This window comes from Tubulanus polymorphus, chromosome 7 (assembly GCF_964204645.1).
Source record: "Tubulanus polymorphus chromosome 7, tnTubPoly1.2, whole genome shotgun sequence".
Classification (NCBI taxonomy): Eukaryota; Metazoa; Nemertea; class Palaeonemertea; order Tubulaniformes; family Tubulanidae; genus Tubulanus; species Tubulanus polymorphus.
The window spans coordinates 15,442,516-15,469,041 of NC_134031.1; the positions used below are offsets into that span (position 1 = coordinate 15,442,516).

Sequence of the window (26,526 nt, forward strand, 5' to 3'; positions counted from 1 at the left end):
AATCCAGTCTTACTCGATTTAGATAAAATCGATGTACAGGTATGTTGCCATTCTGCCTTGCAAAACATCCTAACCCTTTAAGTGCATCTACACCGCAGTGCGGTGTACGAATCAGTGATGGATTTTGCTAGTACACCGCACTGCGGTGTATTGATTTAGTTAGTTATTACTAATTATCTCTCTTGAAAGATGGCAGCACCTGTCAAACATAGTGAAATATTAGTAACTAACGATATACCGCGCCTGGGTGTAGACGCACTATAGTGCTATTCCCGTTATTCAATACACTAGGGTGGAATTTTTCAGAATTTTCAAATTATCTTCAGCACTAAAGGGTATTAATTAGCCAGCACTGAAAGGGTTAAAAAGGGTATACAGTGGAACCTCTCATTAAAACAAACTCGGATTTAACATTAAAAAATACAGAATTTCATCTCAAGTAAGAAAATTTCACTCTGGATATTATAATGAACTATCGGTTATAACGAGAAAAATTTTCTGGTCGCGTGAAGTTCGTTGTAACGAGGTTCCACTGTATTTGTACACCTAATACTCCCAATACTGAAGACTCGATGCAAAAAAAGGAGCATAAGGAGCCCAACATTAGAAAATCTACGTCATATTTGGTGCATTTTGAAGTTTAAAATATACGGTATTGTAAAAACTGAATACTGGTAATTATTGAACTCACTGAAAAAAAACGTGAAGACACATTAAAGACTCTGCTGATGGTCAGTTTTCGTTATGATTTGGCAAATTGTTTCTCAGATGAGGTGCTGAGACGGAAAAATATCATGAACCATTAAGAACTCAGTTCGATAAAGCAGTTGTTAACGATATGTTTCCGTTTGCAGGCGATCCCGATGAATTATCGCGAAGGTATTCCGCCGGACTGCGTCGGCGTCAACGTTCGATACACGGTTCAGCGGATTCCGCAGTCGTATATCGGTACGGAGAACTATTTCGACGTCTACGTGTCGCAGGTCGACAGCCCCGGCCGTCTTTACATACAGCTGAAAGCCACGACGACAACCGATGCCCTCGAAGATTTAATGGATGATTTAGAGTAAGTTTTCGACGTGCTAGACCTGGTTTAATCAGTACTGACACTTACCGGGTTATTACAGATCAGGGAATTCATGATATGAAAAATCAAGTAATTTCGGAATCTTGGTAGTCAGTTAATTTGAATATTTGGTGTCTTGTTCTTGCTGGTGTCGAGTGGCACAAGCAGCTTATTGATAAGAAACTTAAACAGCCGCCACTGATGATATCTTAGGATTCAATATTTGGTCAGGAAATTTTGGATTCTCTGAACTGTATTAGAAGCCTGTGACATTTTTCCCACCCAGTAGCGTCTACTGCTGGAGAAAATTCAAAATTCGAAAAAAGAAATTCTACTGACGGTGCGATGTGTAAGGGACATACCGTTATGTTTAAGTTTATTGAAATAGACCATAACGGTCCTTAATTTCATTAAAATAAATTTCAATACAGTACATTTCAATACGATATAATACATTTCGAAAATGTGAATGCCGTTTCTGTAACGCCGCCTGTCAATTTGCACGTAGTAAAGGCGAGGATATAATAGGAATACGCGTATAACTTAAAGGCTTATTGCTATCGCAGGTTCCTGTATATACGTTTAACCTTAGCGCCGTGTTGCATCTGGCTTTGCGGTACTAATCAGGGTTAGTATTCGTTCAAAAGTTTCTTCGATAGTTTCATGTTGTTGTTGTAGGGCAATATACTGGGGTCCGGAAGGTGTCGAATACCAAATGCCGGATTTCATGTTTCAAGTCGGTCAAGTTTGCGCCGCCGTTTTCCCGCAAGACAATAACTGGCATCGATGCTGCATCACGAAAGTCTTGCCCAACTCGGACGTAGTAGAGGTATGTCCTAAACACTTTCGGAACCCTGGTTTTCTTACACAGTTTTACCCGTTAGATTTCACTTCAACGGGTTAGAATGATGATTTAAAATGAACTGATTTCAACGGAGTCGAACTTTACCGAGAATTATGGAACCGAGTTCAAGAAATTTTTGGGTCATGGGTGTTTGGGTCATGAACAGATATAAAAACATGGTTCCCACAGTACTAAGGTGAAATTTGGAAAATCTTGGGGATTTTGAAATAATATTCCCAGTTTGGAAATATTTGGGAATTTGTGAAATTTTTCTCTTATCAGGGAAATATTTGGGAAATTCATTTACATTTCACGTATTGCATTTGCCAAGGCCCACTTTCTTCAGAAATTTTTCATGAAAATCACCTTAAGGCCTATCAACCAGTCAACACTAGAATGTTGAAAATCCTGTAGTTTGATGGTACCTGTTCATTTCCATTTGGTAAAATTGAAATACTTGGGATGAAATTGGGTATTAATTCATGTAAATGTGGGAACTATGTTTTCAGTAATTTGTTACTCTTCCGAGGGAATACTGATTTGATAAGTTTGATATATCCAGAAATGTGAAAGGTTTTACTGAGGGTCTAAGCATTGGTGACGGATGAATTCGAACATTTTATTTGGTTTTTCAATGTAGATTTTCCTGAATAAGATTCATGTTGTTACTGATTAGAGGTTGACAGCCCTGTAAAAATATACCGAGGCTTTCTCCTTAATTTTCGTGTATGTTTGAGAAGTTTGACGGATACTAACAGGATCCGCTGCTTGGTGACCGGTAAAAAAACCTTTCTCTGATTTTAGGTTTATTTCGTCGATTATGGCAATCGTTGTTGCGTAAAACGTGATAAATGTCGACTCCTGAAGTAAGTGCTGCATCAATTATACTCCTTACTCTTAATCCGAGTAATCACCCGAATGTTTTTGGATGTAACTCACGCTGTACGTCTCGTTTCAGGTCGAAATTCATTGCACTTCCCGCTCAAGCTATTCAAGCAAAATTGGCCAATATTATACCAGCTAATGGGGTAAATATATGAATAATGTCCGTTGGAAAATAATTTATGTTCTACAAGTCATATCTTTCGCTCGTTATAAAATGACAATGGGTTATCTGGCAGTTGTTCATATGAAGTTGAGTCCGACACACCTAGAGAAAATATTCTATAGAAAATACGATAAATTGTCATTGCAGCATAAATGGACAAGAAGCTCGCAGGAACGAGTGCTCAGTCTAGTCTCTAATAAGTGTATATTAGCAATGGTTCTAGGAGTAGAGGTGAGTCTCAAACTCTTCATGTGGTTGGGCTATATGTATTATGTCATAGTATCAAGGCTCTTACAGATCTGGGAAATCAGGAAGTTCCGGATTTATTTTCCCTGCGCGGAAAATCACAGAATTCTGACTCTTAGTGACAATCGGGGAGAATTCCTGGAGCTCAAATTTTTGTTGTCTCGTTGTTCTTGCTGATGACGAGTGGCACGAGGAGCCTTTCTATAAGAAAACAGCCTCCGCTGAGGATATCTTACAATTTAATCAGGGAAATTTTTAGTTTAGGGCCAGGAATATGTCAGGATTCCTGTTATAACTTAAGGCGTTTTTATCTAGGTGTTGATTTGTCAAATCAATTTACCAAAGTAAATTCTGCGCATTTTTTTACTTGATTTATCAAATCGATTCAGCTAATCAATGCATTCATTTGAATGATTACTCAAATCGATTTGTCAAACTGATTTTAGTAGATTTACATGGAGAGTAAAGATGGCGGAAAAGAATCAGCAAGTCTCCCAGCACTGGTTACTAATCGGCGCGTTTATCTAACTGCAAATCGATTTGTCAAATCAGCGAGACAGGTTGATTTGTAAATCCAAAGCGATTTTTTTAGATAAAAACGCCTTTTATCTAATGAGGACCCTTTGCCACTACTCACTTGCCACAAGTGGAATCCTGATTGACGATTATTTATTTCAATTGCAGAATCGTGTTTGTAATGTTTGTTTATGTGATACGTGTACGACTGAAGAAGACATTCACGTAAACGACGTGTTGTGTTACGAGGGATTCGCGATGTTCGTGACGGATGACATTCCCGACGAGCGAGAATTCGACCTCGAATCGACCCCACCGAGCAGCGTATCCGGTCACGACGAAGTAGACGCTGGAAATCATCCCGAAAAAACCAGGTAGATTGATCGTAAATCCTCAGTGTTTGCCGTTAATTTTAGCCCACTTTTATTTTATGGTCACCAGGGGCGTTAAATAGCTGAATAACTCAGTATTTTCATATTATATGGGTACCTAGGCATATTTTGTAATGACAATCAATTGCAAAATTGTAGCTAGTGACATGTTCTTTGAGTGTGGTGAGTTTTAAGGACTGTTTGTTGAGCATTTCAAACCACTGCCTAAGTGGGCGTGGTGTCCCCTGGGCCCATAGTTCTAAATTATACTTTCCTTGATTTAATTTTCTACGTGTATTACATTGACCACCCGAAATCTATCTGAAAGATCAATAATTCATGATTAATCAGTTATGTCTGTTGACACAAGATATTATCGTTTAGAATGTTAGTCCAGATTTTCTAGTACGTCCACGGTATTGCTCCTGTATATCTACAGAAGCTCATCAGCATTACAACGTATAAAATAGTGGTACGGCTACAAGATCTGTTAACCCTCTAGTGCCTCAGCCCTAAAAATGTATAGTATTTCTTATTGATCTATGTTTTCTGCATCCTCTTATTGCATACAACACAAATTCGGTATCAGTTTCAAAAAATTTGAGAACAAATTTTCTTCAAATTTCAATGAACATATGTGGACATCAGGCTATAGAGCCAGGTTCTAAAGTTTCAATTTATGACTACAATACCCTGACGCCATCTATCATGAAAACTTTGTACTAAGTCAACTTCTGTGGACATCAGGCTTTCCAGGCAGCTATGATTGGAAATATGTTTGTTTGGACAGGAGGTACTAAAGGGTTTTAATACAAATACTCTTGTGCTAATTAATGCACAACGTGTGGCGATCGCAACTTTAAATCTTACACACCTCGTTTATGGAATACGCTGCCTTTGAACATGAGAACAGTAGATGACATCAAGACATTTAGAAACTGTGTTAAAACCCGGCTATTTAAAAGGGCATCCGGAGAGATTGTGCAGTGAGCAAGTTTTTCGGAATAGCGCTTTACAAAAGATCTTTATAATCATCAACATTTGTTCATTAATCCATAGCTCTACAACTCCATAACCAATTTATGTTTGTTATATCATGTACAACGCTAGCAACACTAGCTGGAATTTAGAAATTTCGAACAAATTCCTAAAGGACGAAATTTCCATTTTTCAGGCCTACGCTTCGCCAGCTGTCGTCGTTACTAACCGCGCCGCCTGAAGCGAAGCCGCAACAGGAATATCCGTTCACCTCACCGAGTCAGTCGCACACCGGCAGTTTCGAAACCGGCGCAAACAGCTTCGAATCGGAGGAAGAAGACGAATACATTCGCTACGTGCTCGAAACGAAAATCGGCAATTTTGGACTGGTTCACGTGATCAACTACGGCGGCACGGCGTACGTGCACAGTTCGCAGATATCCAGCTATCTGTGGGAGAACGACTGCTTGAAAACGCGTCTGCGCCAGAAACGTCTCGTCGTGCCGAAAGTGATGGTCTCCCTCGAAGATGATCCCGAATTATTCGATGAATTCGATTAGTAAGTATAGAGTAGACTCCGTTTATCGCGGAATCTATTGCCTCGCATGATCGCGTACAATATATTACATCAGGAACATCCCGACGACTCTTTGATTCCTTAAAAACTCCTTCAAAACGGAAAAAGGCTTTTAAAGGTGATTGGAACTCCTTTGATTTGAAAAAGTGCTCAAACCCCCATTAAAACTGCTTCGATTGTGAGAACAAGGCAATATTGATGGCAATGTTTGTAGTTGTACGGTAAACTACACCTAAATCTGTAATACAGTTGGGACCAGGATTTGTGTTTGCTCGATTAGGCGGTTACCGAATTAGAAACCAAGTTTTGTAAGTGTAAAAGATAAAGATTTGCTTACAAAACCACTGAATGATTGGTTTATTGAGAAAAACGGGGCCGATTTAGGAGGAGTCTGCAGTAATTGAGATATGAAAGTTCCATTGCGATAACGACCTATCTCTGCTTTGGACTGCTCTGGAATAAGTCTACCTCGGAGAGAATTTATTGGTTCAGCGAGATCCAAAGTAAACGCACAGTCTACTGTCATACAGTAGACTGCTTTTGATTTTGTTGAGTTTTGATCCAACGAAGTCTGCTGAACGAATTTTTAAAAGACCACTGAACTAACGCTGTGATTAATCGTTGTGATAATAGAATTTCTCACTTCAGCTACAAAGTGAAAGGAACCGTAAACGCGGAAGGAAAGTGCACGGATATCGCTACGTTGTACGAATTGAAAAGTCTGCCGCGTATTCTACAAGCTTTTAACTACCCCGATCCGAAGCTGATCGACATATTCAAAGAACTTTACGATCAGTTCGATCCCGATGACCCGTACTGGCAGGTCAGTAACGTACTGTAAATTATTTCAGAAGTTAGAGATTTAAATCGACCCTGAATCCTCGAATCTGACCCATCCTCCCAGGCAGGGATTCGAATCTAATGGCATCGACATTGCCACGGTACGAAACCCTGCCACACTAATGTCTATTTCAACCTGACTTGAGAGAATTCCGGGTGGCCTAGCTCACTCATCTTTGGTAGTACATACCTGATAAAGGTCTTAATAGGGCCAGAAAGGACAGGCAGTCGACCTAAATCATAATTTTTTAATCCATTTGAAACTGTATTGAAGGATATCCAAAAAGTCTTCACTGAAAGGGGTTAAGCCTAAATGAAGAGAAGTGACTCCATGATTTGAAAGTTTAACAATATGTTTCCATGCCTACATACCAAAATTCAGTTGGTAGGCATGGAGACATATTGTTAAACTTTCAAATCATGGAGTCTCTTTTCTCTCAGGAACCCCTCTCAATGCAGATTTTTTGGATATCCTTCAATACAGTTTAAAGTGGATTTAAAAACGATATTTAAGGTCAGCTGCCAATGCATTTTGGTCCTTATAAGATTTTTATCAGGTATGTACTACTAACACTGACTGAGCTAGGCCACCCGGAATGCTCTCAAGTCAGGTTGAAATAGACATTAGACCGAGTGCGCGGCTACACGCGCACCTTAGATGATGTCATCATCAGCCAATCAGACCCTGTTGTATTTTAGCCCGTGTTTTCCCATTTAAAGTTCTCCGTGAAATTTACCTCAGTGATTATACAATGAGCAATCTGATAGGTGCGGCGAGTTTTCGTACGGCAAAGCTGCGCACGTACCTTAGCAACCAGTCTACTGTGGCAGGGGTTTGTGCCGGGGCTGAGTGTAGCGATGCCATCAGGTTCGAATCCCTGCCGAGGGAGGATGATCAGACTGCGCTTGAATCTAGGTTTCTAATCCTTAAGTATGCAGGGCTCCTGAAGGTAGTCAACGTTGGTGCCACAAAATATTTTCAAATTGCTTGATAGAGAAGCATCTGAAATGTTTCCTTTTTAAGGAACCGTCATCTGTGAAGTCATCTGAGTAGCTTTGCTGGATTTAACGCTGTCTATCAGAATAACGAGAATATTATTAACCCTTTCAGTGCTGGCTAATTAATACCCTATAGTGCTGAAGATAATTTGAAAATTCTGAAAAATTCCACCCTAGTGTGTCGAATAACGGGAATAGCACTATAGTGCGTCTACACCCTGGCACAGTATGTCGTTAGTTACTGATATTTCACTATGTTTGACAGGTGCTGCCATCTTTCAAGGGAGTTGATTAGTAATTACTAATTAAATCAATACACCGCAGTGCGGTGTACTAGCAAAATCCATCACAGATTCGTACACCGCACTGTGGTGTAGACGCACTGAAAGGGTTAATTGATAATTGAAAAATGATTATTATGATTATTTGATGTTTCGTAGGGAGCTGACGAAGAATCCGAGGGAGATAAATCAATCGACCCTAAACTAGAAGATTTAGAACGTACTCTAAGATTGCTACAGTTTAGAAAGTAAGTATTAAACCGTCGGCTTTTGAATTTTAAACTTCGATTACTTTTACCGCAGACTGAATTGAATGTTTGTTATTTTCGTTCAAGAAAACTGCTTTCACGTCAGATCGACGTGGGAATTCCTGATGCAAAAGATGAAGAGAATTTAAAAGAAGTTGAGCAGTTAATCAGTGATATGACAAAGTCTATCGCTCAAATGAAGGCCGGTGAAAATGGTAAAATATTAATCATTTGTTTTTTCTTTTTAAATTGAATGGTTGATTTTCACTGCTGCTATGAAATTCTTTATTTCTGTCTGTTTTCCTAGGTCCTACCTCTCAAATTAAGCAATCTAGTCAAAAAAACAACAGTGTAAATAGTCAGTCGAAGGTAAATATAAATGTAAAGACCTTATTAGACAAAAATTGTAATCTTCTAATAAATAAAGAAGGTATAGATTAACTCAAGTGTCAATCTATCCCCTTCAGACATGAAGTCTGGACAATTACTGGGTGAGGTTTAATATGATAGAATGTCTGGTGTTTTCATATGTGTAGTTCACTTTTAATTAGAAATTAGTACTGAACACATGCGAAGTGGGGATGATCAGTTTTTGAAAGTGCGCTGATAAAATGTCTGATGTCCAGTGTTTGCGGTGTATTTTGAATTAGAAATGTCTTGGGTGAAATCCTAAAAACGTGTGAAGTGTGGCCGATCAAAATTGTAACGATCGCTGCCAGGGCTCTCGTTATTGTTGCTGATACCGGCGGTTACGCGTTCTAAAAGTTAATTCTTTGAATCGTTTTTTATCCGTAGGTGGTTTCACCGGCGGTGACCAGCAGCGGCGCAATGCAACCTCGACTATCCGCTGCAGCAGTGGATGCGCACGAAATAAATCAGGCTTTGACTCATATGAATCTGAACCAACATCGGAATACGTACCAACAACAACAGCTGCCGATTCATTATCAAAATCAACCGGTGAACAATATGATGATGCCTAACCATCCACCCGGGTTCGGTTTGTCGCATCTACCAGCGCAGCAGCCGCCTCCTGTGATGCAGCTCGGTCGAGGGACGCCTATCGGCGCTCAACAGCACGTTTTAGCCGCTCATCATCAATTGTCAGGAATGAACATTTCACCGTACGCGACCACGGTCCCGACGGTTCAGGCGCCGTTCGGCCGCGGACAGCTTCTTGTCAACAATATGGCCGCCGTAAACAACGGTGCGTACAATCACGTACTGATGCCTCCGGGTGCGTCTATGACAACGCAGCAGCAGCAGCGGCAGAACGCTGCTCAGTTCTACAGTGGCTTTCAATTGGTGGCGAAACCGACTACTATGAATCCGTACGCTCCTAGTTTTCATCCGGGGCAGAGCAAAACGTAGCCGCGACGACTTCAATGCTACAAAAATACCGTCGAAACCGCTTTAATCCCGATCGGTTTAATACGGATTTTCATCGAATTCATCAAATCGGGATCCAGTTCTACGGTTGTGAGTTAGATTTAACTCTCGACTTAAAATCAGTTCATTTTCTGTGATTCAAATCGAAACTCACCACTGTGGGCCCAGTTCCACAGTTGTGAGTTTAAGTTGAAATCAGTTAATTTTCAATGTTTTAACTCTATAGAGTCAAATTTAACTCAGAACTGCGTAACTGGATCCAGTTATTATTTACTGTTTACGGCTCACTGAACGTATATGTTTGTATAGTTTGATATTTGATCTCTCCAAAACCCTGATGGTCCCAATTGGTACGGATTAAGCGCAGCTGTATAATGTCGATATCATGCCAAATTCTGCATTGAATGAAAAAAATAGTGAATTTATTATTTGAATGAATTGTTTGGGCTTAGTTGTGCTTAAAAACCAGTTACGTGCATTATCGTTCTACTATATATAGTGTTGTGTAGATGTGACTTAAGCTTAAATGTGATAATGCTGTCATGATACTGGTCTCAAGTAGTTAGCTTGGTTTTAGAACGAAGATAGTCTTAGTTTGGTCTTAAATCGAAGGCTTGACCGCAACAGTGAGCTCTGAGCCCATTCACGGCTTAGATTTTAAATCAGTCGAAGACTATCTTAGTTCTAACACCAATTCAACCATTTTTGACTGAAGTCGAGAGTTATTAACGCAAATCGAAACCATAACAAAATCGTTGATGTTGTATAGCAGTATCTGAAGATAATCTTTAATTCATTGTTAAAATATTTCCGCGTGGAATAATGGGTCTTCGAATGCTTTCACGGCTTCGCGGCGGCATTTTTGAAAACGGAGACGCGTGCTAGTTTTAGTGAAGTTTTATTCAGGTTGATATAGATGTGCTAGGGAGTAATTTATTGTATGTACATGATCGTAGTTCGCATGTTTCGTGCTTCTGTTAAATACGTTTAAAGATAGGTAGTCAGAAATTTTGACACTTGTTCGAGAACATGTCGATTGCTTGTAAAACAAATCGACAAAAATGATTAATAGATCATATCATTTTTAGCTTTTAATCGGGAATATTCATGTAGTATTTATTGCAATTACGAAATGAAAATGGATTATCGTGTTTTTTTTTATTTGCTCGTTGTAGAAATCGTTATATATACCCGGTACTTACTTACGGCTGGAAGTTCCAGTTGCGATCCAGTACAGTAGTATTTCTTTTGTTATTTCGGCGATGTGATAAAAAGTGTAAATAGTTGCAATGAAACCGAATCAATAAAAACGATTTTTTTCTATGAATCTGGTCGAATTTGGTAATTGTTTTTGGGCGAGTCTGCCGTGAGTGCTTCGACAGTCAACCCCCGATATACCACCCTCCCATATACCGCCGACCCCGCCTACCGCCAGGTTTTCTCGATGTGTACATCTCTCATCAAATACATAGTAAAACGCTCCCGATATACCGCCATACTCTCTGTACCACGAAAATCATTCGACATCGATGTGGGCGGTATATCGGGGTTGACTGTATTTGGAAAAATATTTAACATCCTGATTTGGGCTTACTTTCACATTAAGTGCTACTTTTTGGCTTGATCTGAAAAAATGGTAACAGCATTCGTGAAGAAGTGACTTTTAGAATTGCTAAAATAATCAAGCACTTCGGGCAATTATTGGTCCCGAGAAAACCACAGAAAGTGCAAACTACTGCCTTATATAAATATTTCAAATCATATATACAGTATTTCCATACTATATGTATGTAAAGGCTGGCCATGTCGACAAGCAACGCGACGCCTACCGACTCCTACCAACGCAAATGAGAGCAACCGCGATCGCAGCCCAGCTTATGTCGACTGCGCTCCGATTCGCAGCAACTGAGGCCTACTAGCGGGATATGAGATCCTCCCAGTTGCTTCCCTGCTTATGTCGGTTGCGATTACTAGCAACTGCAACGGCTCAAATGGTCACGTGATAAGCATTTTGAGAATAAATTTGAATTATTAGGAAATATATTTCTATTAGAAAAGCTATTTCTTTAAGACTTCGATCTTTCTGATTCTGTTTTGAATACAACGTGCTAGCGACATCTATAAAGATGGCCGCTCACACCATAATTCTACCAATTTCGTTTCTAGATCTTCGGTCCAGTCCTCTGTCGTGCTGAAGGTTTGGTTTACGTTTTGAACTACTTATATTTGAAAGTTTATGACTAATTACGAATGACGCTAACTAGCGGTGATAATTTGTACTACGTATATGCGGTCTCTCATTGGCTGGAACCCCTGCGCTCAGTTCCGTCGCATCGCAGATGAGCTTATGTCGGCTGCGATCGAAAGCAACTGCCCGCCTACCGTAGGCCGGAGTAGAACATGGGCAACTAGCCGGATACGGCTTGCGACGAGTCGGTAGGCGCCGCGTTGCCGTCGCAAGCCAGCTTATGTCGAACCGATTGAGGAGCAACTGGCGGCCTCTCGTAGGCCGCTAGTTGCCGCTAATCGGCGATAAAGCCTGGCGCACACGGGCGACAGTTTCGAGCAATTCTCAAACAGCCGCCCGAATTGCCGACAGCCCAGTTGCATCGGTAGGCGTCGCGTTGCTTGTCGACATAAGCCAGCCTTAAGGTTGATGGTATACTTCATATCGAAGCGAGTTTCATAACCTGTAATTTGTATTCTACCATTTTGCAGAGAGAAACGATCAGCCGCACATAACTCAGCGGCAGTCAGCAATTTCCGAATCTCCCGCTATATCAGAGACCTGATATCGTTCAATCATTTTGAGGCGTTCTAGAGGCTAGTTCGGATTTCTTCATGGATAATTTAACCGCTATCGCCACTACAACTCGTAGAATATACCGCACTACATCGAAGACACCGGATTATATCATAGCTTTCAGGAGATTTTTTGAATTCTTTTACGACTACGGTAGAACATTCAAATATGTGTTCTTGCTTCCGCCGGGAAGCGTGTTTAACTTTCTGACAATTATCTTATTGATAAAGTGTCGCGGATATCAGTCAGTTCGTTACACGTTCCCTTATCTCATAACTCTCGCGTTTTCAGATCAACTTGTCGTATTGTTTGAGCTTCGAAAATTCCCAATTTACTTGAAAGATTTCCTTACGTATGATATAGGATTTTATCGAGAATGTGACGTAAGTTACCTGACATTCGCCAAACACAGTAAACTATGCCCATCACTTTACTATGTCTTTTACTATTTCTATTATCAGCCCAGACGATTGTTTCCTTCATGTATATTTTCAAACCTATTTTATAACCAGGCGATATCTGTATCAAACTACATAGTCATTGTGATCGCTATTGAGAGATTTGTTTCCATTCGGTTTCCTTTCTTTCACATGAAACATTTCACCGTCACTCGGCGTAAAATTGCAATAGGTTTTGTCATCTTCTGGGCGTATATTATGAACTTGGATTTAGTAATCACGCGCAGTCGTGTTAATATCCGCAAAAATCGCAGATACAACGAAACATTTGACAGTTTTGCATGTGATCATTCAATGAGTTATCCAAATATATGGTTTGGCGAATTAATGACAGCATTTAGAACATTCTTACAAGATATATTTCCTTCTGTTGTAATCATAATATTATCGGTGTTAACTGCTGTATTACGCAATAAGAGATCTGAGCTGAGAGCGAAGAGAACAGATCGTCATTAATCTTCAGCTAGCAAAACTCTTCTTGTTGTAGTTATTGTGTATGTTTTACTTGTTGTACCAAATGCCGTGTGTCAATTTATTCGTAATAGTTTGCGCTATATCAAATATTTGTTGTATGTGAATCACGAAATTCAGATAAACTCTAGAACGCCTCTATTGAGTTTATACACGCAAAGTTTATGGGGTCAGTTGGGCTGGGTATTCGACACATTTCGACAATTTGTGTTTTGTGTAAATTTTTTCATATACATCGGAACATTGAAAGTTTTTAGGACTAAACTTATCAAATTATTCACTGATTGTTTTTGTTGCGTAAAGCGTAATAGAAAAGAAACAAAAGTCATACGATCTGGATAAGTTTCGAGTTGAAGAGGCCTGTTCATTTTTCAATAAAAACAAAAAGAAAACGTATTGCAATTTTAATCATCGTTAAATGTAGCTATATATTCAGTTAAGCTACTCTTGGAAGACTCGCTATATAGTTCGTAGAATTGATATTCCCCTCGTAATTATAGTCATCGGTTTGTTTTGGTCTCTTGTCCAATTTGCAGGAATTAGTATCACTACACGGTAAAAAACGAACCAGCAAACGGCGTCATTTCCAGTCGTGTTGCAAATCCATAGAATACGTTTTACTTGTTATACCAAATTCCTTGTGTAAATTCATTCGTTACAGTTTCCACTATATCAGAAATTTGTTGACTGTAAATCATGGTGTACAGATAAACTCTACGTCTCTATTGAGTTTCTACACGCACGGTTTATGGCGTCAGTTGGACTGGGTTTACGACACATTTCGACAATTTGTGTTTTGTGTAAGTTTTTTCGTATACATCGGAACCTTGAAAGTTTTCAGGACTCAATTTATCAAATTGTTTACGGATACATTGTTTTTGTTGCGTAAAGTGAAATGAAAAATCCGATGAAGGAATTCATACGAATTGAATGAGTCTCGTGTTGAAGATGCCTGTTAATTTTTCAATTAAAACAAAAAGAAAACGTTTTTAAATTCTAATCATCGTAAGATATAGCTATATTTGCATGTAAGCTATACTTGGAAGAATCGCTATGGTCGGTTTTTTCAAAATGCAGAAATGCAAAAACGCAGAAATTGGTGTGTTAATTTTACGGACAATGTTAAGGTTTCATGATAGAGCTGCATGCAGTCGTAACCTTGTGTCTGTTAGTTTCACGATCGGATATTTTCACAAACGCATGTTGGTATAAGCCCATGGATCCGATTATAAAAAGCTTACCACCAAACGATTGGTAACTAACAACGCTAACATAAGCTGCATAATATTTTTTACTACAGCTGCATACAAACGATTTTGACCTTCGAACTCAACTCTGCTTGCTCGTTTACGATTTGGTTGCTAAGAAAATAAACATTTTTGTCTCATCAGCGGGCTATTTATTACCTCGAGTTTCGTTCATTGTTTATCAGGTTATTCTGTAGATGGAATTGAGAGAAAAAATCTTTCGATTTTTCAACGAATCTTTTAAACCACAGCAATGTATATTCGATATGATGATCTTTCCTTTTTCATCGGTAAATGATTTCCCGAGATGCTGAGTATTACATTTGCAGGTTAAGCATAAAACTCTTGGACCCCTTCCAAACTTTCTCATGATATGATTGGATGTTTTTGTGAGGAGGGTAATCTACATTTTTTTCAAAACCGTGCCGACAACGAACGAATGAATTCTTTAGACGCAGAATCATAAATCTCAGTTTTTTTATTTAATTGTAAATCATTCATCGTGACTCATAACGATTGTGAATTTGGCTATGTTGCTATGCTATGCTCAAAGTTAATAAAAGTTCCCGCGAAAGAAATGAATAATGGATACATAAATTCAATATTGGAAATGTAGTATCTGTTCATTCATTTATTAGTCATTTTGAATTAAAATTTATATTTTCATCAACTCGTTAATAACTCGTTACTTTTTATTTTATTTCACTCACACTTTACTCACACTTTTTATGTTAAAAAATCTAACTCATACAAATATAAATATTTAAATATGTTTAAAATATAAATTATTTCAATCACACTTTACTCACACTTTTTATGTTTGAAATTGATTCTAATTCTAACGACTCGTTAATTACTCGTTACATTTTCTCACACTTTACTCACACTTTTTATGTTTGCACTTAACTCACACTTTTTATGTTTAAAATTGATTTTTTATTATTCGAAATCTACATTTGATCTTACTTATCTAAATTATTATGCTAACACTTTACTCAGTGTCGTTTCAGATCGAAGGTCGAACGGTCGAGCTCATAAAAAATCAAAATAAATTCTCGCGCACGCTCGAATTTATTTTTATTTTTTACGTTATCACACAGCTAAATGAAAGGGTTCATCGCACTTTTCAAATATATTACACTAGCTTGAATCTAAATTGATTTTTTATGAGCTCGACCGTTCGACCTTTGATCTGAAACGACACTTATATATATATATACTGATATCATGAGTATACAAACTATAGTATATGCTATTTGAATTAGATGTAGTCTGTTAATTCTCAATGGTAGAGCATTTGGTGATAAAACCCTTGGTAAATTTACATGTCATCAGCCTTTAGGTAAAAGTGTGGTTGACTACATACTATGTGATATGATATACTTTCACAACTATGTGATTTCCATATATCGGAGGAACTCCCTTTTTCTGATCACGCCATGCTACATGTATCTATCAATTTGTTATCACAGTATGATAACACAGTAACCAATGAGGCATCCGGACAAAATAATAGCCCAAACCAAACAACATGTCTGAAATTTCGGTGGCGTAAACAACGAGAAGGTGTAGTTGTTGAACAGCTCGAGACTAATGATACTCAACAGAGATTATTTGATGTACTAAATGATGTTATCTTGCATGCTGATAGTAATGAGTCAATTAATAAGGCAGTTGACAAGTTCTCTCAATGCCTACAAGAAATAGTGAATAATGTACATGGCTCTGTCACCTCGTATAGGGTCAATAGAAAAAATAAGTCATCCTGGTATGACGACTCATGTAAAAGAGCCAGAAACCAATTTAGTTGGGCATCCCGCCGCTTTCGTCTGCATGCATCAAATGTAAATCGTATCCTTTTAAGAGAGGCTCGAATAAACTATAAGACAACTTATAAGTAAAGCGAAAGAAAATTTTGATAATAATAATTTACAAGATTTGTTAGATACATTAGACAACAATAATCATAGAGATCTGTGGACAAAATTTAAAGGTTCCACACCTGAATGTAAACTACCTGATTTAAACAGTTTATTTAATCATTTCAAAAACCTCTCCTCTGCAGACAACTCAGTTGAACATGATGCCAATATCGATCAGACTGCCCATATATTGGATAGCCCAATTAGTGCTGAGGAAGTTCAACGTGCAATTAAGAAATTAAAAAGAAATAAGTCATCTGGGATTGATGGATTAAAAGGGGAACTATTTATTGTAGCAGGTGAATCGATTTTAAGTCAATTAACTATTCTATTTAATTTGATTTTTGAGAGTGGCATATACCCTGAAAGTTGAAGTATGGGATACATAGTACCAGTCCATAAGAAGGGGCCCACTTCTAACGCAAATAACTTTAGAGGTATTACTATATTGTCTGTTTTTGGAAAGTTGTTCTCAACCATACTAAATACAAGATTAACTTCCTGGTGTGAGGCTTTTTCAGTTCTCTCAGAATCGCAAGCAGGTTTTAGACCATCATACAGCACCATAGACCAAAATGTTTGTCCTAAATTCAGTTATAAATCATTTTATTAGTAAGGGTAACGAAGTCTATGCTGCTTTCATAGATTTTTCTAAAGCTTTTGACTTAGTTGATCGGTCAATTGTGATGAACCAACTCCAAAGTAATGGTCTATCCGGTAAAATCCTTAGAATAATACATTCTATGTATAGAACAACGAAATCGTGCGTAAAGCAGTATAACAATTTCACTGAGTATTTTATATGTAACATTGGAGTATGACAGGGAGAGTGTTTATCCCCACTTCTTTTTAATCTTTTTATCAATGACATGGAAGAACATATTAAAAGCAATGATTATGATGGAATCGACTTAGGTACATTCAAACTCTTATTATTGCTATATGCTGATGATACGGTTAATATACTCGCCGAGACGCCAGAAGGACTTCAATGTGCCCTTGATAATATTTCTAATTACTGTCATGTAATGCATATCGGAATTAATTATGAAAAAACGAAAATTGTCGTCTTTAGAAAAGCAGTCAATGTAAGAAACTTTGTTTGGAAGATTGATGGACAAGTAATAGAAAGTGTAAACTGTTTTACTTACTTAGGTATGGATTTCAATTTCAGTGGAAAACATAATGTAACTATCAACAGTCTGGCGTCTCGGGGAGTATCAGCATACTATAATTTCAGAAAATACCTTCTGCAGTATCCAAGAGTCACACCCAGGCTAGCCATTAAATTTTTTAACAGCCTCGTGGTACCTGTCTTAACTTATGGCTGCCAAATATGGGGTTTCAAAGAACATAGAAAACTAGAGAGAATCCCTCTCAAATTTTATAAATACCTCCTGGGAGTTAAAAACTCAACACCTGATAATTTTGTATTTAGTGAAATTGGTAAATATCCAATACATATTCAGCAAAGAATGTTAATTGTGAAATACTGGCTTAATATACTTAAAACTAAACCCGAGTAACTAACTAAGCTGATGTACAATCAAATGTTAGATGATATCATACGTGATCACCGTGTAATTAATTGGGCTTCTTTGGTTAGAGATCTATTGAATGGCCTAGGATATGGCCAATTCTGGTTAGACCAGCAAGTTGACAACGAAAAGTGGTTCCTGCACTCAATCGAGGTTAGAATGCTTGATCAGTTCAAACAGCAATGGCATACTTTTTTTACAAAACTCATCTAAAGCCAAATACTTTCGTGAATTCAAGAAGGGAGTAATCTATGAATCATATTTAGATTTACCTAAGGAGGTACGCACAAGGATTGCAAGGTTTAGATGTTCTAGTCATGATCTGCTAGTCGAAACTGGACGCTGGGCCAGACCTAAGATACCTTATAATAGTCGTATTTGCAAATGTTGTAATCTGAATGAAATCGAGGACGAGTACCATTTTGCTTTAATATGTCCTGCATACTATGGTTTAAGACTAAGTTATATATCGAGATCTTACTGGACAGATCCGAACAAAGAAAAATTAATCCACCTAATTTCCAGCAGTGGTAAATTATATAATCTTTCCACTTTTCTTAGGAAAGCCTTTAATATTCGGCTTCAACTATTAAATGGGTAATCCAACTATGTACAGTGTGACCACATAGATATATGCCATTTATGTCATAAATCTATGTGGAAAGGCTTTCAATCGCCTTTGGTATATATTATGTATTCAATGTATTTATATACTTGAGTTATTATTTATTCAATGCATTTATATACTTGAATTATTTACCCGCCATACATTATCATGTAATTGTGTCATATCATAAAAAAAATTTATATTTTTTTGATTTAATAAACTAATATATATATATATATATATATATATATATATATATATATATATATATATATATATATATATATATATATATATATATATATATATATATATATATATATATATATATATATATATATATATATATATATATATATATATATATATATATATATATATATATATATATATATATATATATATATATATATATATATATATATATATATTAAAACATACTTCAAATTAACTATTCATTAATGCTAAATTACACTAGCTTGAATCTAAAATATCTAGAATTAAAAGTTCATTGTTGCTTATAATTCATGGCATTGCACTGCTCAAATATACCACAAGTCAACAAAAGTTCACAGTTCAAAAATATTCCAGTTCGAATTTTAAGATATTAAAAATAAAAAGTTCATTATTCTTATCAATTCTAACAATTCATCTTATTCTAAGAGTTTACTTAAAGAATTTATCCCAACGTACTTTGGGACCATTGCGCAGTTCAAACACATTTCAGTCTCATCGCAAATGAACAAAATTGGAGAAACATTTGGCTTTGAAATGTTCTTGAACATCCCTAAGTGGGGATTTTTACCTACTTTTAATATTTGGGGATTTTTACCCAGGGGATATTTACTTACGGGATTTTTACCTACAACCCTGCAGACAATCAACAATTAATAGGTGGATCGAAGATAACGCTGAAGCTGAATTTTGAAGTTGGATTCTGAGTCTATACATTTTAAATTCTCTGGTAAACTATTCCAAAATTTCGCTCCTTGTATTTTCATGGAAGCATACTTGTAGTTAGATTTCGCAAATTCGATCGATAGAGCCATGGGTCTGCGACTAGAACGACGATTTTGGGTTTTCCTGAGAATGAAAAAATTTTTGAAAGTGTTCGGTGATAAAAGGTTGATGCTTTGGAAGGCAGGCGATCCAATTTGAAGTCTGTAAATGTCATCCAGTTTAAGAATGTCTAATTTCCTGAAAATCGGGGATGTGTGTTCAAGCCAATCTGCACGAGTAACTATTCGAAGGGCTTTTTTCTGAAGGATGTATAATGGTTGTAAGTTTATTTTACAGGCATTTCCCCAAATAAGATTGAACCAAGTGAGAATTATACATACATATATACAATCGTTCCATAGTCGGAAGATATTTTGCTGAAATAACCTTGAACTCGCTCACCTCGACGCGAACTATACTCCTCTAAAGTTTAGATGCTTATATAGTTCCTGTCGGAGCGAGTTTCATGATCTATAAGCCGCGATCACACGAGCATTTTTGGCCCGGGCCAAATCGTCTGCGCCGTGTTATCGCGGCTATGATTTGTGTTCAACTGCAGTTCGCAGAGAGAAACGATTACGCCGCGCATAACCCGGTGGCAGTTCAACTCGAATCTCTCGCTACAAGCGCATATCAGAGAACTGATTTATACCTTACAATCGTTTGGGGCGTTGTCGAGATATGAAGACTTTAGTTCAGTTCTCTTCATGGATAATTTCACCACTATCGCCACTACAACTCGTAGAATATACCGCACCACTGTGAAGATACCGGATTATATCATAGCTTTCAGGAGATTTTCTGGCTTCTTTTACGACTACGGCCCAACATTCAAATATCTGTTCTTGCTTCCGCCGGGAAGCGTGTTTAACTTTCTGACAATTATCTTACTGATAAAGTGTCGCAGATATCAGTCAGTTCGTTACACGTTCCCTTATCTCATAACTCTCGCGTTTTCAGATCAACTTGTCGTATTGTTTGAGTTACAAAAATTCCCAAACACCTTGAACAATTTTCTCACGTATTATCTAGGATTTTATCGAGAATGTGACGTAAGTTACCTGACATTTGCCAAACACAGTAAACTATGTCCATCACTTTACTATTTCTTTTACTATTTCTATTATCTGCCCAGACGATTGTTTCCTTCGTGTATATTTTCAAAGCTATTCGATTACCAGGCAATAACAGTATCAAACTACATAGTCATTGTGATCGCTATTGAGAGATTTGTTTCCATTCGGTTTCCTTTCTTTCACATGAAACATTTCACCGTCACTCGGCGTAAAATTGCAATAGGTTTTGTCATCTCCTGGGCGTATATTATGAACTTGGATTTAGTAATCACGGGCAGTCGTGTTAATCTCCGCAAAAATCGCAGATACAACGAAACATTTGACAGTTTTGCATGTGATCAGTCAATGAGTCATCCAAATAGATGGTTTGGTGAATCAATGACAGCATTTAGAACATTCTTTCGAGATATATTTCCTTCTGTTGTAATTATAGTATTATCGGTGTTAACTGCTGTATTACGCAATAAGAGATCTGAACTGAGAGCGAAGAGAACAGATCGTCATCAATCTTCAGCTAGCAAAACTCTTCTTGTTGTAGTTATTGTGTATGTTTTACTTGTTGTACCAAATTCCGTAAGTCAATTTATTCGTAATAGTTTGCACTATATCAGAACTTTGTTGTATGTGAATCACGGTATACAGATAAACTCTAGAACGCCTCTATTGAGTTTCTACACGGAAGGTTTATGGGTTCTGTTGGGCTGGGTATTCGACCCATTTCGACAATTTGTGTTTTGTGTAAATTTTTTCATATACATCGGAACCTTGAAAGTTTTCAGGACTCAACTTATCAAGTTATTTACTGATTGTTTTTGTTGCGTAAAGCGAAATAGAAAAGAAACAAAAGTCATACGATCTGGATAAGTTTCGAGTTGAAGATGCCTGTTCATTTTTCAATTAAAACAAAAAGAAAACGTATTGCAATTTTAATCATTGTACTTAAGACTTGCTATATAGTTCGTAGAATTGATATTCCCCTCGTCATTATAGTCATCGGTTTGTTTTGGTCTCTTGTCCAATTTGCAGGAATTAGTATCACTACACGGTAAAAAAACGAACCAGCAAACGGCGTCATTTCCAGTCGTGTTGCAAATCCATAGAATACGTTGTGTCGTAGAATACATTGTTTTATACGATCTTTTATTTTGGTCGAAGATAAGAATTCGTGTAATGGCTTTTTCCAGTTCGTCCAATCCGCTGAGGGTTTTACAAATCATGATGGGCAGTTTTAATGTTCACCAAAGGGCACAATATTCACAAAACGTGCTACTTTTTCCCACTGTTAGCGCTGAAAAGTGCTTTCTTCAGCTGTGACAGTCTCAAACCACGTCGTTGCTTCTTTTTATGGCACGCGTCTCTGTATTATTGGGTTCCGTGTGGAAATGTGACGTCACGCAGTACACATTACCTACCAAGCGCGACTGTTTCGATCCTCGCGCAGGCTCAACGTTTGGTGAGCTTTCATTTGGTTTCAATATCTGGTACTCTGATCAGAAAACACCAAAACTGAATATAAAATATGAAAATGACGTATATATGCAGTCGCGTACGTCTCGGGTGCAGAGTAGCAGATAGGTCGACCAGTGAGTTATTCGTAGGGACATTTCGCACCAGACTCACCCCTTGGCTAAAGAGGAGGCCTGCCTTTTCGACGATGGCAATTATATATAATCTATGAACACATTTTCTTTTGCTTAAATATCTTTATTTATTTTGTATCGTGTAATAAAAGAATGCACAGGTTCCATCGTATAATAACTGTAGGGTCCCAGATCAGTTGAATATAGATAACAAACAAACAAACAAACAAACAAACAAACAAACGGCGAAACCAATGTTATTATATTCATAGAACATCACGTTTATGAAAATCAAAACATCACCATAGACATCGTTACGGCGACGAAAATTACACCATTTATTTATTCATTTATTTATTCATCGTAATCATTTAATAGATAACGTAGTATCATTACCATCTATGTTGTTATTATAATGGTTAGATCATTAAATGGTGCGCGAAAAAAATATTGTATCGTTTACTCCTACGTAAATTCAGTGCGAAAAAACTGCAATATCAACCAATCAGCGTATACACGTAACTTCTACTCAGTATGAAAATAAAAAATCTATCCGGTAAATATGTTCTGAATTTATATTTATTACCTTTTAATCCTTCTTATTCCAAGTGAATAATTAATTTATCTCCATATTTGTTAGTAACTGAATCAATATTTGTAATTAAATATTTCTTATGAATTGTTAGTTCATTTAACTTCTTAAATTTATAATCTACAGATTTAGCATTTGTGATATCTTTTATTCTATCTAGAAATGATTTGTTGTTCTCACTGTGTACTTGTTTACTCCCCATTTTAATAACATATTTTTTATTAAAATTGATCTTAGAAGTTATTCATTTATAAATGTTATTCATTTATATGTTATTCATATATATATGAATATTTAAGTAAATGGGAATATGTTGTTCTATATCAGAGGTCGAAAGGTTGAGTGAGTAAAAAATAAAAATAAATTCGAGCGTGCGAGAATTTATTTTTATTTTTTACGAGCTCGACCTTTCGACCTTTGGTATAATGATAATGTTTTATTTACGAATTAAATTACAATATAAAGTAGTAGGAATTAGTACAAAATATTGTAAAATAGGACGTTGGACAACAGGTGAATTTAGAATAAACTTATTACCTGAGAGGCCCAGTCGCCCACACACTCACATTCACGCCCCATTCATACATACAAGTTACAGAAGTTATAGAACAACATATTCCCATTTTCTACCGTCAAGCCGAGAAAGTCAATACTTGGAAAGGTTTGATGAATTCATAAATCGGCTAGCTCCAAGTTTTCTAAAATAGTTTTTTTGACAAACGATAGCCATTTTGTTGATATATTATTTCTAAAAGTACTTGACACATTTTGCCAGATATAGTGTGTGGTTGAAGAATTAGTACTCCCAAATTTCTGATCCAAATATCATCGTTGGTACAACCATCGCATCGAACAACTGGAATGCAATGTCTAAGTCTAACGATTGTTCCTCAAGGGGGGGGGGGCATACTGTATTCACTTCGTCGTCCGTCCGTCTGTCCGCAGTGGTTTCCGTGCCCTAGCAGCTAAACCCTCGACAGATTTTCTTCAAATTCGACAGTTGTGTTGTACTATATGAGGTTGGTAAATGATTAGATTTTGGTTTCTGTGCATCTAAGGTCAAGGTCGCAGGAAGCCATTTCTGGGCTCTAACTCATAAACGGTTTAAGATAACTAACTGAAATTCTATGGATGAGTTGTCCTAGGGACCGTGGGTACCTGATTAGATTTTGGGTCCTGTAGGGCCAAGTTCAAGGTAGCAGGAAGCCATTTTGTGAATTTCATTTGCGGGTTCTTACTCATAAACGGTATAAGATAAATTTGTGAAATTTGATGGATGGGTTACCCTAGAGACCGTGAGTGACTGATTAGATTTCGGTTCCTGTAGGTCAAAGGTCGAGGTCTCACCTGATGTGGGGGCACCAGTCGTCTTCAGCGACATTCTAGTGTAATACAAAGAAAAGGCTTTTCTTAGCATTCTCACATGCACTTTTTCTACATTTGGTGAACAAGCCATTATGATTGAAAATAACCCCAAGGTACCCAAAATCTGTAACCCCTTCAATGTGGTAACCGTCTATGAAAAAGTTAGGCTAACGCCGTGCCCTTCTTTTTTTCAAACACCATTGCTTTTGTCTTTTCGATATTGATAAATAATTTCCATAGCTTGCAGTATTTTGAAGCAAAGTTAAGCAAATGCTGCAGGTTATCGGCACTATCAACCAGTAAAATAGTGTCGTCAGCGTACAATAGGACTAGTAACTTCAGCCACATATTGGCGATGCCATCTACTACTAAATTAATACTTTGGCACCCATCTAGATACAAATTACCTTCGAAATCATTGATATACATTGAGGTAATCTGGAGATAAATGTTCACCTTGACATAGTCCAGTGTTACTGTCAAAGTACTATGGAGTTAGCCCATTGGCCTTTACTGCTGACTTGATATGAGAATATATGTTGTTAATCACTTTGAGTACATTACCGGTTACACCGTTGAAATTAACTTAAGCCATAGTGCTCTTCTCCATATTGTATCGAAGGCCTTTGCATAGTCAATGAAGGCGCAATACAGCTACTTATTATGACTGAGAAAGTAACCAATAACATCTTTTAAATTGAAAAGGTGGTCACTTATACTATGTTTTTTCCTGAAACCTGCTTGGTTTTTATTAAGTAAATTATCGTTTTCTAAAAAGTCGTTTAGCCTGCTATTTAAGAGAGAAGTAAAAAAAATGTCCCATACAACTTAAGGGGGCTATCCCTCTATAATTGTTTGGATCTTCTTATTGTAATTATGTAGACGATTTCAATATTTATTGATAAAATTAAATTCATAAAATTCCCATTTATCGTTAAGGAATATTTCCAGACTCAAGAACCTATTGAAAATAATTGTTAAAACAGGAATTAGTTTCTCTTCTGCAACTTTGAAAAATGTATTTCAAATTTCATGAGCACCGCTGTTTTAGAGTAATGTCCAGATTTCTTACACCATTTGATATATCGTTGGGATTAATTACTCGGTTTAATGCTTCGTTGAAAAGATGTTCAGTAAATTCGTCTGCAACTAATATATCTATGTTTTCGTTAATATCAGACGTATTGTCATTCTTATGACCAAAAAGATTAAAGAGATCATTTAAAGATGCCTTACATTCAGTATTTTTTTTCTCTTAAAAAACTTCCAGTTCTCCCTAGGATTGTTATTTCTTAGAAGTCTAAGTGATTTATTACGTAGTTTATTTAAATCTCCTTTTCTTCGATTCAACGCTCGTTTATGTCGTGTGGAAGCAGCATTAAGGTTACTCCAATTTTAAAGGGACTTATCAAATCTATAGCACCTTTTAGCTCTTCGAAAAAACCCTGTCTTTCTTTCACATCTTTGTCGTATTAAACTAGTTTTTTTATCTTTATCCTGGTCGGAATTTTTGCTGAAATAACTTCGAAATATTCATTCATAATCATGAATGATGTATTTCTATACGTATGTATATGTTTATAGATGATTATATAGTTCGTATTCTCGCTCTCTCCGATGCGAACTACATAATCATCTAAAGTATAGATGACGAGCGAGTTTCATGATCTATAATTTGTGTTCTACTGCAGTTTGCAGAGAGAAATGATCACGCCGCGCATAACCCGGCGGCAGTCTCAACCCGAATCTCTCGCTACGCATATCAGAGAACTGATTTATACCTTACAATCGTTTGGGGCGTTGTCGAGATACGAAGACTTCAGTTCTCTTCATGGATAATTTAACCACTATCGCCACTACAACTCGTAGAATATACCGCACCACTGTGAAGACACCGGATTATATCATAGCTTTCAGGAGATTTTCTCGCTTCTTTTACCACCATAGCACAACATTCAAATATCTGTTCTTGCTTCCGCCGGGAAGCGTGTTTAACTTTCTGACAATTATCTTACTGATAAAGTGTCGCAGATATCAGGCAGTTCGTTACACGTTCCCTTATCTCATAACTCTCGCGTTTTCAGATCAACTTGTCGTATTGTTTGAGTTACAAAAATTCCCAATCACCTTGAAAAATTTCCTTACGTATTATCTAGGATTTTATAGAAAATGTGACGTAAGTTACCTGACGTTCGCCAAACACAGTAAACTATGTCCATCACTTTACTATTTCTTCTACTATTTCTATTATCTGCCCAGACGATTGTTTCCTTCGTGTATATTTTCAAACCTATTCGATTACCAGGCAATAACAGTATCAAACTACATAGTCATTGTGATCGCTATTGAGAGATTTGTGTCTGTTCGGTTTCCTTTCTTTCACATGAAACATTTCACCGTCACTCGGCGTAAAATTGCAATAGGTTTTGTCATCTCCTGGGCGTATATTATGAACTTGGATTTAG

The 26,526-nt window shown here is 37.1% G+C and overlaps 1 protein-coding gene across 1 annotated transcript; it reads left to right on the forward strand.

The window, feature by feature from the left end:
* On the forward strand, positions 1-10,708 carry LOC141909021 (uncharacterized). Its single transcript, XM_074799349.1, has 13 exons — positions 1-39; positions 855-1,066; positions 1,745-1,895; positions 2,715-2,776; positions 2,869-2,938; positions 3,106-3,189; positions 3,889-4,094; positions 5,266-5,628; positions 6,295-6,469; positions 7,926-8,014; positions 8,102-8,229; positions 8,322-8,383; positions 8,810-10,708. The coding sequence occupies exons 2-13, from the start codon at positions 864-866 to the stop codon at positions 9,383-9,385; spliced, it is 2,169 nt and encodes a 722-aa protein (XP_074655450.1). The 5' UTR covers positions 1-39; positions 855-863; the 3' UTR covers positions 9,386-10,708.
* Positions 10,709-26,526: the final 15,818 nt, after the last annotated feature.